Source organism: Saccoglossus kowalevskii, chromosome 14 (assembly GCF_978046115.1).
Source record: "Saccoglossus kowalevskii chromosome 14, keSacKowa6.1, whole genome shotgun sequence".
NCBI classification, from domain to species: Eukaryota; Metazoa; Hemichordata; class Enteropneusta; family Harrimaniidae; genus Saccoglossus; species Saccoglossus kowalevskii.
In genome coordinates, this window is record NC_140654.1 from 37,066,817 (window position 1) to 37,082,784 (window position 15,968).

Consider the following 15,968-nt stretch of genomic DNA (forward strand, 5'->3'; position numbering starts at 1 on the left):
CTGGAACAGCATTCAAAATCAGCCATTTTGAATACATGTAAATATATATAACATGATGTATAACGAATATATAAACTTTGAATATAATCAGTCAAAGCATTTAAGAGATATGGCTCTAGAACCCCAATCATTAAAGCGAAATGGCCGCCAGTCAGCCGTTTTGAAACCAATCTGAAAAATAAAATGACGTGCATCAGGAACCCGTAATGTCTAATGTACAGTACTCATTCCGCCCAACCTCCCGCTTTTATCGCTTTTTTGCCGACCGCTTATCGCTTAATTTCCGACCGATCGCTGCTTTCCGACCGGAAACCGACCGCTTTTTTTCCGCTCACTCGCGTTCGCTTTTGTTCGCTCGCTCGCTCGCTTTTGTTCGCTCCTGCTATGGCTGGCTTCAGAAACATCGTCCGCTTGCCAACGGACCGCTGGAGTAACAATGATCGTACATTGTATGTATAAACTTAAGTTTTTATTCGTAATAAATTTAGGTCTTAATGACGATTCAAAACACAACGCCTATTGCTTCTCTGTGTTGGAACAAAGACGTCTTCAAATCACTTGACACATTGTAACGTTTGCTACGCAAGTCGAACTGTGACCTGTATTTACATATTTACGTCCTTGTGTGTGTAGTTCAACTATATAACTGGTCAATGTATTGAGTACTAGTATTTGTGTGTTGTGTGTGTGTTTCTGTGTGTGATTTTGACTAAATTTATTCCGAACGGCACTCAAAATAATTTGACACTTTGTTATTTGCGAACGCAACTCACACTATGACCCTTACTCAATTTGCATAAGTAATACGAATGCTGTAGTTCAGAAAATCTATTGGTTAACTTTTGCTCGTGTCTGGGTGCGCAAAACAAAACAGCACATATAATTATCGCATAGCTGAATTTCTACAAATCAATTGGACTTAAACTACTAGTATAATGACTGTGACGATTAATCGCTTGTCTGAGTACATGTGGCGACGAATTATTGGATTGGCAGCAGCCGGACAAAAAATGAAAGAGATCTCGGAACAGTTAATTTGTTGAAGAAAACAAAACAAACGCAGCCAGTGATACATTTTGAAAACAAAAATACAAAATAAACGCAATCAGAGGCGCCGACCACGCGCGTTGGAAATAAATAAAACGTGTTGTGACAGTCTCACCAAACTCTTTCACTCGCGCAATATAATTATGTTATTTCCCAAAGCACTTATATTTAATACATTGACAAAAAACACCGCAAGAAAAATGTAAATCAGGCTTGTAATTACGAGTAACTCTACTCGAACGCAATGTTGATCACTGTAAAAGTGGATAAATTCGAACAGTCATCAAATTCAAAATTCAAGCGATCTCGTTGAATGTCAAAAATAAACTCGATGTTTAGAAAGACAAAAACAACACCATATTAGAGTGCAAACAAGTTAGCAGCAAAGAACGAGAAGTGCATGTGGGAAACTTTCAATTTTTCTAAGACGCGGCAAACCCTGCTCATGACCGGAGACATCGTCGAGATGCAGGTGCGATTCCTCTTAGCAACGCGATCTATTTATTTCCAAAGCGTGTGGTCGGCGCCTTTGATTGCGTTTATTTTGTTCTTTTATCTATCTATCACTGGCAGCGTCTCACAACTTAATGTCCAAGCTAACTTTGTTTTGGCTGTAAGTGAACTACGTACAGCTGATGAAAGTATTTCGCCCAGTTGTTTGACAAATTGTACACTACGGTCATTCTATAACAATCGATCAGTCGTTTTTTTCACAGTCTTACTATTCCTGCAGATATTCTTCAATTGTTATAGGTGCCACGGATTTTAACATAACTACAACTTGACCCGTGTTAAACCCAAACCATGCGTGCATGACAACCATCACCCTACACACGGTTACTCAACGAATACCGTACTCTACAGTAGACATTTTTCGCTCTCCACCAAAAATAGAATGGTTTTATTTCATATTAGTTGTGTCTGTGTCAGTGTCGTATTTGATTTCACATGTTTGGTTCGATCCTGCTTATGGTGGACATTATTACTACGCGTATGTATTATTACCAATTTTATATGGCCGTGTGATCCACCGTATTTTTTCAACAGTCGTTCTATAAATTTCTGATTATATTTATTCTTATTTTAACATCATAAAAAAAAATGATACACTTGTACATAAAACAGTAGGTAATGAACTGTAAATGCAGGTGGTTGCGCTGTCAGGCGAGCGAGCGAGCGATTGCGCGACCGGATACTTCCGGATTTGCGTGGTCGAAAAAAAAGCGGAAATTGCGCGGTCGAATTGAACAAAGCGAGCGAAAAAAAAGCGATCGAAATCCGGAAGCGGGCGGGAGGTTGGGCGAAATGAGTACTGTATGTACCAAGTTTGAACGTAATCCATCCATAAATGCCAGAAATGCTTGATATATGATGATTTTTTAGCACAAAAATGGCCACCATTTGGCCATTTTGAATAGGATCGTCAAACCAATATATCTGTCTATGACATGATGTACATGTATAATGAATATTTAAAATTTGAACATAATCAGTGAAAGCAAGTCAGAGATATGGCACGAGAACCACATTCATTAAAACAAAATGGCTGCCAGTCGGCCATTTTGAATCGAATCACTAAACCACTGCATGTGCATATGTCCCACATAAGGTACTGGGCACATGCAAAGATTGAACGGAATCGGTCCACAGGATTCTGAAATGTGACGTTGGATAGACTGCCGCACGGACAGACGGACACACAGACGGTTGGACGGACAGACTCAAGAACTCACGGATGGTCGGGACATGTATCCTAACATGTATGATCTATGTACTAAATTTGAATGAAAACTGACAAAGCATGTCCAAAACATAGTTGAACTCTGGTGACCTTGCCCTTTGTTATATAATATAATTCCCTTTATCATAGTTTGTTTCAATATAAATATGCATTGTCATAATTAATTTTGAATACAAACAAGTTTTGGGGTTGAACCAACAGTGGGGAATCAGTCTACCGAATGTCCTTAAAAGATGTAAATATCTTACAAAAACATTGGTGCCTTATTTGTTTAATTATTTTAAGAAACATAATTTCCAGCATTATTGAAAGTAATTGAGATATTTAAAATAAAAACAAATGTCTTATTGCAAAAAAAAGTGCTGCATTTAGATGTGAATAGATTCATAAAACATGCAAGATAACAGAAAAATTTAGCTGGCTTTAGTTCAAGTATTTTGTACAGGTGTCTGTCAAAAATGAATGATTCACTGAGACAAATATGAACTGCCTCATTGTGTGACTACTGTATTATATGAAAAGTAAAAAAACACCATTTATGAATAGCTATCATGTTGCAAGCTCTGCTTTGTATGCAAATCAACTTAAATAGTTGGTGTCCAGTGGAGGGAGAAGTCAACAGTACTGTTGCCTCCTGAGAAACTACATCTTCAAACACTGCAAACTCTGAAGTGCGTTTTTAAACTAGTATTATAAAAACTTTATCATTCTGTTCTAATAGCTGAAACATATTCCTGTGAGTTTTCATTTGTCGAATGAACTGTTTGTCAAATACAGAATACATATATTTTAGAATAATTTTCTTTTTAAAATGTGGATGAAATGTTTTGCTTTTAATGTATTTTTATGTATTGTTTTTGATTTGATAACTTTTGACTAAACAGATTTTCTATTAGCTTCAGATCTTGATCAAAGTTTGGCACCCAGTTCATAGCAGTGCTTATATTGATTTTCTGACATCTTGTTTTCTGTAAAGATTTTATTGGTAGGTTTGCAAATGTGTATCAGACTGTGCAATCTCTCCATGAGTTGGTTTTGAAACCCAGTATGGGATTCTGAGATACATTACCAAGGATATTATTACAAGATAAATCATTTGCTTCATTGAACACATACAACAATGCATATTTCCACTGAGATCAGTGACCTTTGATGTGTATCACCAGTGATCAGTCAAGTAGAAACAGTCAGATTTTCTCAATTTTTGCATGATATTTTCAAACAGGACATCTGTTGTTCAAACTCAGGGAAGACTTTATACTGATGAATAAGGTGACCAAGTTTGCTAAAGTTTGGAATAGAATTAGTAAAGTTATTATGTAGACAATAACAATTATTAACGACGACGACGACAACAACAACAACGACGCTGACGACAACGCCGGACAACATTTTTCCCTTAATATACCTTTCCCTTCCATCTTTCATAGTACGGGCAAGGTAAATATAACATTTTCAAAAAACAAGATGGCTGCCAGTCGGCCATCTTTGATCCAATTGTGAAATAAATCATCATGGACATGTATCCTAACATGTATAATCTATGTACCAAGTTTGAATGAAAACTGACAAAACATGTCCAAAATACAACATTTTCAAAAAACAAGATGGCTGCCAGTCGGCCATTTTGAATCGAATCGCTAAACCACTGCATGTGCATATGTCCCACATAAAGTACTAGGCACATGCAAAGAATGAACAGAATCGGTCCAAGGGGTTCTGAGATATGACTCCGGACGGACGCACGGACACACGGATGGACGGAGACCGAATTATAAGTCCCCGTTTTCGGACATCGTCCGAACGGGGACTAATAACAGGTGTCCTGTAGCGGTGTCCGAATGTTAGCTGACAAAATTGCAGTGAAATTGCCATCTGGATAACGCAGAATTCAACGATATATGGTATTGTAATTCTCTACTGGGGGTAAATAAATTAGAGGAGATGATTAAGGTAATTTCCAAAACTGCAAAACAATGACAAAACCTGTCAAACTGTCACAAAACCTTGGTTATACCAACGATACCGCCATGTCTCAAACTTCAGCCAAGTACGGTACTGCTGAATGTCAAATATCCACAGTTACAAGTACATGTAGTATGATGCGTCAGAAAACCAGTTTATTTCACAACTGTACCAGTACTTTCAGTTGGCCAATTACATTCCAAATTGTACAAAATCCGGAATAAAAACATGGAAAATCCATTTGTTGTTGTAATGATCCAAATTGTACACGACCCTGTATTTCAAATGACGTTGATGTATGTGGTGTTCTCACTGGACGAAATAAGCCGTTGTCACAACACCTTTTATTTGAGAATGTTGTTAAAATGTGCAGAATATGCCATTGTGGCGTCAGTGTTTTTAACATCGTCGTAAAAGGGGTGGACCAGATCCTAAACGGTGTTGTCACACCAGCGCTTGCACAACGCAATGTGCTGTGTGAACACAATACGACGGCCAAGCGCACAACAAAAAAATAGTGTTAACACCGGCGTTTTTTAGACGTGTGAGAACGTAGCTGTAGTCAGTAAAAGGTCATCTTTTGTTATGCTATTTTTTTGTGTTTACGCTGTTCTTTTCACCATGGAAACCTTTTGTTTTCATGCGGAATAAAAGAAGTTTATCTTTAATATGAACTGTGTTGCGTACAGAAACGTACTGTTTTTATAAATATTCATGTTCAAGGGCCACAATCATGATCTTATAGTAGATGCAAGTAAACTCTTTTTTTTACTAGTTTTAATAAATTGTCATTAGACTCCATGCCTGCGGCTCATTCATATATGTCGTGAATTATGCAATATCTTGTGGTATACCCGACTTTGGCGGGGGGTTACTGCTTAAATGTACAATGTATGTATGAAATTTTAACAAAAACTGACAAAACATGCATAAAATCCCACATTTTCAAAATACAAAATGGCTGCCAGTCAGCCATCTTGGATTGAATCAGTAAATCACTGTATTTGCATATGTCCCAGAAAAAGTACTAGGCACATGCAAAATTGAATGGATTTTGTTCACATGATTCTGAAATATGACTCTATGACGTGTGTCACACTGATGCTCACCGAGAATGATCTAATCTGAGTGACTTATGAATGCAAATAGAAGGTGTGCTACATTCCTGAGAAAGTCACAACAGTCACTTCTACGGCATACTGACATTTTTATCTGGAGAATGGTGAAATAACTTGCATTTGAGAAGTGCTCAATTTATTCCAATATTTTTTTTATTTGATAAATTGAGAGATTCACACTGCTGAAGGTAACATTTACTGTGTATTTTTGATTTTTTCAGTAAACAATCTATGTACAATGTATGTATGTATGCTATTGCATATTACAAATATAAGTGTAATTTTGTTGGAGAGTGACTGTGAGAGATGTATGTTAGGTGCAGTTGACCATGGTGGATATCTGTTCGATGTGATGAAATAAATAATACATGGTCATTCGGGCAACATCATGATTTATTGCCTGCCAATAGGATAGTGGTCATGACCATAATATAGATGATGTCAAAGCCAAAAGCCAAGGGCAACATCAATAATATGGTCAACAAACACGACGGGAGAAAACAATAGAATATGTTTAAACAATAATGTGCAAATCTGATTGATTGTCATGGTGATAATAATTACCAGTATGGGACATAGTGGTGCAAGTTGATCATATAACGTTCTGGCTTCCTCGATACAACACGCTTGGAATGTCATCTGTAGACATGAATTGCCCATACCAAAACCCATTGCATCCATATAAATATGGTCTACTTTAGAAGCACTTCTACCTTGGCCCTCTACATCAATATCAAATGTTTCTTTAAATGGACGTGCTGTGTTCTTGTCTTTGAAAACTAGCAATAAAAAAAATTAAAAAAATTTGTGCAAAAATTGTAAACAAGTGACCATGACAAACAATCACCTATATGAACAAGCTTTGCTCTGTCTATGATAACAGCAGAGCTAAAAAAAAACAATACACAATACAAAGTTCTGTACAGCGATCAGTCCCAGTGCATCGAATAGGATGATCGAACATAAAAAAAACTACAAATACCAGCATGTATTGAACATCAACATGCATCAAATACCAGCTTGTATTGAACACCAACATGCATCAAATACCAGCATGTATTGAACACCAACATGCATCAAATACCAGCATGTATTGAACACCAACATGCATCAAATACCAGCATGTATTGAACACCAACATGCATCAAATACCAGCATGTATTGAACATCAACATGTATCAAATACCAGCATGTATTGAACACCAACATGTATCAAATACCAGCATGTATTGAACAAATACATGTATCAAATACCAGCATGTATAGAACACCAACATGCATCAAATACCAGCATGTATTGAACACCAACATGTATCAAATACCAGCATGTATTGAACATCAACATGTATCAAATACCAGCATGTATTGAACATCAACAGGTATCAAATACCAGCATGTATAGAACACCAACATGTATCAAATACCAGCATGTATAGAACACCTACATGTATCAAATACCAGCATGTATAGAACACCAACAGGTATCAAATACCAGCATGTATAAAACACCTACATGTATCAAATACCAGCATGTATAGAACACCTACATGCATCAAATACCAGCATGTATAGAACACCAACATGTATCAAATACCAGCATGTATTGAACACCAACATGTATCAAATACCAGCATGTATTGAACACCTACATGTATCAAATACCAGCATGTATTGAACACCTACATGTATCAAATACCAGCATGTATAGAACTAAACATGCATCAACTACCAGCATGTATTGAACACCAACATGTATCAAATACCAGCATGTATTGAACACCAACATGCATCAAATATCAGCATGTATTGAACACCTACATGTATCAAATACCAGCATGTATTGAACACCTACATGTATCAAATACCAGCATGTATTGAACACCTACATGTATCAAATACCAGCATGTATTGAACACCAACATGCATCAAATACCAGCATGTATTGAACACCAACATGTATCAAATACCAGCATGTATTGAACACCAACATGCATCAAATACCAGCATGTATTGAACACCTACATGTATCAAATACCAGCATGTATTGAACACCTACATGTATCAAATACCAGCATGTATTGAACACCTACATGTATCAAATACCAGCATGTATTGAACACCAACATGTATCAAATACCAGCATGTATTGAACACCTACATGTATCAAATACCAGCATGTATTGAACACCTACATGTATCAAATACCAGCACGTATAGAGCACCAACATGCATCAAATACCAGCATGTATTGAACACCAACATGCATCAAATACCAGCATGTATTGAACACCAACATGCATCAAATACCAGCATGTATTGAACACCAACATGTATCAAATACCAGCATGTATTGAACACCAACATGCATCAAATACCAGCATGTATTGAACATCAACATGCATCAAATACCAGCATGTATAGAACACCTACATGTATCAAATACCAGCATGTATTGAACACCAACATGTATGAAATACCAGCATGTATTGAACACCAACATGCATCAAATACCAGCATGTATTGAACACCAACATGTATCAAATACCAGCATGTATTGAACACCAACATGTATCAAATACCAGCATGTATAGAACACCAACATGCATCAAATACCAGCATGTATTGAACACCAACATGTATCAAATACCAGCATGTATTGAACACCAACATGTATCAAATACCAGCATGTATTGAACACCAACATGTATGAAATACCAGCATGTATTGAACACCAACATGCATCAAATACCAGCATGTATTGAACACCAACATGTATCAAATACCAGCATGTATTGAACACCTACATGTATCAAATACCAGCATGTATTGAACACCAACATGCATCAAATACCAGCATGTATTGAACACCAACATGCATCAAATACCAGCATGTATTGAACACCAACATGCATCAAATACCAGCATGTATTGAACATCAGCATGTATCAAATACCAGCATGTATTGAACACCAACATGTATCAAATACCAGCATGTATTGAACACCTACATGTATCAAATACCAGCATGTATTGAACACCAACATGCATCAAATACCAGCATGTATTGAACACCAACATGTATCAAATACCAGCATGTATTGAACACCAACATGCATCAAATACCAGCATGTATAGAACACCTACAGGTATCAAATACCAGCAGGTATTGAACACCAACATGTATGAAATACCAGCATGTATTGAACACCAGCATGTATTGAACACCAGCATGTATTGAACACCAGCATGTATTGAACACCAACAAGCATCAAATACCAGCATGTATTGAACACCAACAGGTATCAAATACCAGCATGTATTGAACACCAACATGCATCAAATACCAGCATGTATTGAACACCAACATGCATCAAATACCAGCATGTATTGAACACCAACATGTATCAAATACCAGCATGTATAGAACACCTACATGTATCAAATACCAGCATGTACAGAACACCTACATGTATCAAATACCAGCATGTATAGAACACCTACATGTATCACATACCAGCATGTATTGAATATCAACAGGTATCAAATACCAGCATGTATTGAACACCTACATGTATCAAATACCAGCATGTATAGAACACCTACATGTATCAAATACCAGCATGTATAGAACACCTACATGTATCAAATACCAGCATGTATAGAACACCTACATGTATCAAATACCAGCATGTACAGAACACCTACATGTATCAAATACCAGCATGTATAGAACACCAACAGGTATCAAATACCAGCATGTATTGAACACCTACATGTATCAAATACCAGCATGTATAGAACACCTACATGTATCAAATACCAGCATGTATAAAACACCTACATGTATCAAATACCAGCATGTATTGAACACCAACATGTATCAAATACCAGCATGTATAGAACACCAACAGGTATCAAATACCAGCATGTATTGAACACCTACATGTATCACATACCAGCATGTATAGAACACCAACATGTATCAAATACCAGCATGTATAGAACACCTACATGTATCAAATACCAGCATGTATAAAACACCTACATGTATCAAATACCAGCATGTATTGAACACCAACATGTATCAAATACCAGCATGTATAGAACACCAACAGGTATCAAATACCAGCATGTATTGAACACCTACATGTATCACATACCAGCATGTATTGAACACCAACATGTATCAAATACCAGCATGTATTGAACACCTACATGTATCACATACCAGCATATATAGAACACCAACATGTATCAAATACCAGCATGTATAGAACACCTACCTGTATCAAATACCAGCATGTATTGAACACCAACATGTATCAAATACCAGCATGTATTGAACACCAACATGTATCAAATACCAGCATGTATTGAACACCTACATGTATCAAATACCAGCATGTATTGAACACCTACATGTATCAAATACCAGCATGTATAGAACACCTACATGTATCAAATACCAGCATGTATAGAACACCTACATGTATCAAATACCAGCATGTACAGAACACCTACATGTATCAAATACCAGCATGTATAGAACACCAACAGGTATCAAATACCAGCATGTATTGAACACCTACATGTATCAAATACCAGCATGTATAGAACACCTACATGTATCAAATACCAGCATGTATAAAACACCTACATGTATCAAATACCAGCATGTATTGAACACCAACATGTATCAAATACCAGCATGTATAGAACACCAACAGGTATCAAATACCAGCATGTATTGAACACCTACATGTATCACATACCAGCATGTATTGAACACCAACATGTATCAAATACCAGCATGTATTGAACACCTACATGTATCACATACCAGCATGTATAGAACACCAACATGTATCAAATACCAGCATGTATAGAACACCTACCTGTATCAAATACCAGCATGTATTGAACACCAACATGTATCAAATACCAGCATGTATTGAACACCAACATGTATCAAATACCAGCATGTATTGAACACCTACATGTATCACATACCAGCATGTATAGAACACCAACATGTATCAAATACCAGCATGTATTGAACACCTACATGTATCACATACCAGCATGTATAGAACACCTACATGTATCACATACCAGCATGTATAGAACACCAACATGTATCAAATACCAGAATGTATAGAACACCTACCTGTATCAAATACCAGCATGTATTGAACATCAACAGGTATCAAATACCAGCATGTATAGAACACCAACATGTATCAAATACCAGCATGTATAGAACACCTACATGTATCAAATACCAGCATGTACAGAACACCTACATGTATCAAATACCAGCATGTATAGAACACCAACAGGTATCAAATACCAGCATGTATTGAACACCTACATGTATCAAATACCAGCATGTATAGAACACCTACATGTATCAAATACCAGCATGTATAAAACACCTACATGTATCAAATACCAGCATGTATTGAACACCAACATGTATCAAATACCAGCATGTATAGAACACCAACATGTATCAAATACCAGCATGTATTGAACACCTACATGTATCACATACCAGCATGTATTGAACACCAACATGTATCAAATACCAGCATGTATTGAACACCTACATGTATCACATACCAGCATGTATAGAACACCAACATATATCAAATACCAGCATGTATAGAACACCTACCTGTATCAAATACCAGCATGTATTGAACACCAACATGTATCAAATACCAGCATGTATTGAACACCAACATGTATCAAATACCAGCATGTATTGAACACCTACATGTATCACATACCAGCATGTATAGAACACCAACATGTATCAAATACCAGCATGTTTTGAACACCTACATGTATCACATACCAGCATGTATAGAACACCAACATGTATCAAATACCAGAATGTATAGAACACCTACCTGTATCAAATACCAGCATGTATTGAACATCAACAGGTATCAAATACCAGCATGTATAGAACACCAACATGTATCAAATACCAGCATGTATAGAACACCTACCTATATCAAATACCAGCATGTATTGAACATCAACAGGTATCAAATACCAGCATGTATAGAACACCTACCTGTATCAAATACCAGCATGTATTGAACATCAACATGTATCAAATACCAGCATGTATTGAACATCAACAGGTATCAAATACCAGCATGTATAGAACACCAACATGTATCAAATACCAGCATGTATTGAACACCTACATGTATCACATACCAGCATGTATAGAACACCAACATGTATCAAATACCAGCATGTATTGAACACCTACATGTATCACATACCAGCATGTATTGAACACCAACATGTATCAAATACCAGCATGTATAGAACACCAACATGTATCAAATACCAGCATGTATTGAACACCAACATGTATCAAATACCTGCATGTATTGAACACCAACAAGTATCAAATACTAGCATGTATTGAACACCAACATGTATCACATACCATCCCTTACGGAAATGTCCTATAGGATTCCTATAGGATGCCTATAAGACCTATAGTATTTCTTTAGTGGTCTTATAGGACAGTCCGGTCTTATAGGACTGTCCTATAGGAATCCTAAAGAACACGTTCTGCTGTCCTATAGGACTGTCCTTTAGAAGTTGTGAAGGATGGTTTAAACCTATAGTATTCATCATATCCATGTATTACATTATTTTTCGCATGAATACATAATAATAATATTACCCATATCACTCCAAAGAAATTTGAGCTTGGTCACATGTATTTTTTGTATTCTGCCTTTACAAAACTTCCAAGAAAAAAATGTACTGTAATGGCACACTGAATAACTTTATTTGATGCTTAAAATTATATATTAATGAAATAAATTCAATAATATTATGGAATGCAAAAGTACTTTTATAGGAATGCCAAAAGAAAACAATAATATTCTCATAGGACAATTAAAAGAATCCAATAGTCTTCTTATAGAAATACTAAAGAAATCCAATAGAATTCTTATAGGACTACTAAAGAAATCCAATAGTATTTTTATAGGACTAACTAAAGAAATCAAATAGTATTCTTACAGGACTACTAAAAGAATCCAATAGTATTCTTATAGGACTACTATAGAAATCAAATAGTATTCTTACAGGACTACTATAGAAATCCAATAGTATTCTTACAGGACTACTATAGAAATCAAATAGTATTCTTACAGGACTACTAAAGGAATCCAATAGTATTTTTATAGGACTAACTAAAGAAATCAAATAGTATTTTTATAGGACTACTAAAGAAATCCAATAGTATTTTTTTATAGGACTATTAAAGAAATCCAATAGTATTCTTATAGGAATACTATAGAAATCCAATAGTATTCTTATAGGAATACTAAAGAAATCCAATAGTATTCTTATAGGAATACTATAGAAATCCAATAGTATTCTTATAGGAATACTATAGAAATCCAATAGTATTCTTATTGGAATACTATAGAAATCCAATAGTATTCTTATAGGAATACTAAAGGAATCCAATAGTATTTTTATAGGACTACTAAAGGAATCCAATAGTATTCTTATAGGACTGCTATAGAAATCCAATAGTATTCTTATAGGACTATAAAAGAAATCCAATAGTATTCTTATTGGAATACTATAGAAATCCAATAGTATTCTTATACTATAAAATAAAGCCTGGAATGTGTAAACCTGGCGATTCTCTACCATACATTGTGTTGTATCAACTTATTTTCAACTTGGTCACAATTGGCGTAGTCGGTAGGATTGATATGACTATTGGTGGATTGAATAGAAACCTCGTCATCTGGAGTCTGAAAGTTATCAAGTTCTCAAGTGTTAAAGTCGCTCAAGAAAAGTCGTGAGTACAAGCCATTGAATATAACTGCTTGTTACTTGGTTTAGTAGCCGAACATTCTTGAACTTTATTGTGAATATTGACTCTTGATTACTACGCTGAACTTACATTTGCTTGTGAATATATATACGACATTGTATATGTCCATGTGTAATGCATATTACTGTTATAGTCCTTCTCATGTTAGAATCGATTAATATTTCAATTTGCTGTAAAAATTACATCTGAAGTTCATAATTGTGGAGTCTAAATTGTTAGCGACACATTTCGAGAAGTGTGTGGAGTATTTAGTGTATTTAAGGCATTTCTAAACTTTTGTTTTGTATCATATAAATATTTTTTGTCGATGGTCTTCGAGTGTGTAGCGGAATATTTGATAAGCTATATTGTGTCATAATAGTTGTCAATTGAATTTATCCAATGACGTATTATAATGATTTGTTCGTATTTAACTTGTGCGATATCAATTAATAATTGTTCCTCAGATTGAGATAGTCTTCTTGATACCATTATTATTGTGATATTGTTTTTGATTATTATAACTGTGATCTGCTGTGACTGACTGCAGGGTGGTTAAATTTATTCTGCACTATGAGTCTTGAAGATCAGATAACCTCTATGCAAGCCGAATTGGCTTTACAATGTGAAACTGTTAAACAAATGTCAACTTTTGAAAAATTATATTTGACTGAGAAAGGACGTGCAGATGATGTTTCTAGTAGACTTAGATGCGCACAGGAGGAGCTCGTCGATAGAACATCTAGGGTTGGTTCTTTGGAGCATGAATTAGAATCTTTAAAAGTTGGTGAGGCTCGATCTAACTCCAAGTCTTGGCTTGGTGGAGAGTTTCCTCAATCGCGTTCTGCAACAGATGGGACTCAAACGGTGTTCATTGCCAAAGATTCAAAGAAGTTGCCTCAATTGAAAGGACGGCCTTGTAAGGATGGAGACCCGGATGTGGATGAGTGGATTGATGATGTTTTCAGTTATCTGAAGTCTCGATCTCTTGGTGGTCAAGAAGCTGTTGAGTTTATAATGGATCATCTACAAGGCTCAGCAAAAAGTGAAGTTCGATATAGACCCCAAGTTGATCGTTCAAACCCTTATAGACTGCTGGAAATTATACACGAGGTATTTGGTGATCCTGATTCCATTGCTCATCTACAAGAGTTATTCTACTGTAGGAATCAACAGTATACCGAGTCTCTTCATGATTACTCGTTGGCATTGATGTGTTTGTACGACAAGGTTGTTAGAAAAGATAAACAGGCTGAAGCATTTCGTGATAAGACTGTGAAGGAAAAATTCATTGAAGGTGTGAGTGATGAACATCTTAGACGCGAGTTGAGACGCCTGAATGCAGAATCTGTTACACTCCCGTTTTGGAAATTCAGAGATAGGGCCATCCAGTGGTTGGGGGAGGGTACTGGTAACCAAACCGTCAAGAAGAAAGCTACTGTACGCAAGTCTAAGGCTGAGGCTGATGTTGTTTGTTCTAGTACCTCAATGTCTGCAGATTTACAGTTGGTAATAGAAACCCAGAAGAAACAGCAGATACAGATTGATAAATTGATGGCTATGGTAGCAGGAGAAAGGAAGCCCAGCTCTCGTGAGACATTTCGGAAGAAAGGACAGAATGACAGAGGAGAGAAGGTCTGCTTTAAGTGTAAAAGTCCGCTTCACTTTATTCGCGACTGTCCACAACATGACAAGTGCAGCACTACCTCTACAGGACGTCCCACTGCACCAAAGTTAAACTAGAATCTCCCGCTGTGTTGAGCCGAATGGTGGGGGGTGATTCTGAGGGCTCTAAATTTTTTGAGTTTTTTTGACGCTAATCTTTTGGAGCATGGAATGTCAGTGAAAGATACTACTGGTTGGATGCGTATCACAGCTGCTAATGGATTGGACATACCGTATGTTGGGTACCTGGAGGTTGATGTGACAATATGTGGACATACATTTAAGGATATGGGGGTGCTTGTGGTGAAGGATCCTGAAGATGCCTCCACTTCTGAGCGTAAGCAACGGGTGCCTGGAATCATTGGCAGTAACATACTACAACACGTAATGGGGAATCTAAATCCAGATGCACTGAGTGGAGTTGTTAACCAAACCGAATTGGGTAATTGGACACAAGTTCTTCAGCTATACGAGATGACACACCACTTTAAACCTGAGGGTAACCAAGGTTTTGTGAAGGTGGTGCGGAAACGGCCTGTAGTGATACCAGCAAGAAGTGTGA

At 36.4% G+C, this 15,968-nt stretch overlaps 1 protein-coding gene across 1 annotated transcript in view; it reads right to left on the reverse strand.

Moving 5' to 3' along the window:
• The window catches only part of LOC102808159 (glutamate--cysteine ligase catalytic subunit-like), a 157,179-nt gene that overhangs the window by 117,110 nt on the left and 24,101 nt on the right, over window positions 1-15,968 (reverse strand). Inside the window, exon 7 of the mRNA XM_085508190.1 lies at window positions 6,436-6,650. Within this exon, the coding sequence (XP_085364316.1) occupies window positions 6,436-6,650 (215 nt within the window). The remainder of the gene's footprint in view (window positions 1-6,435; window positions 6,651-15,968) is intronic.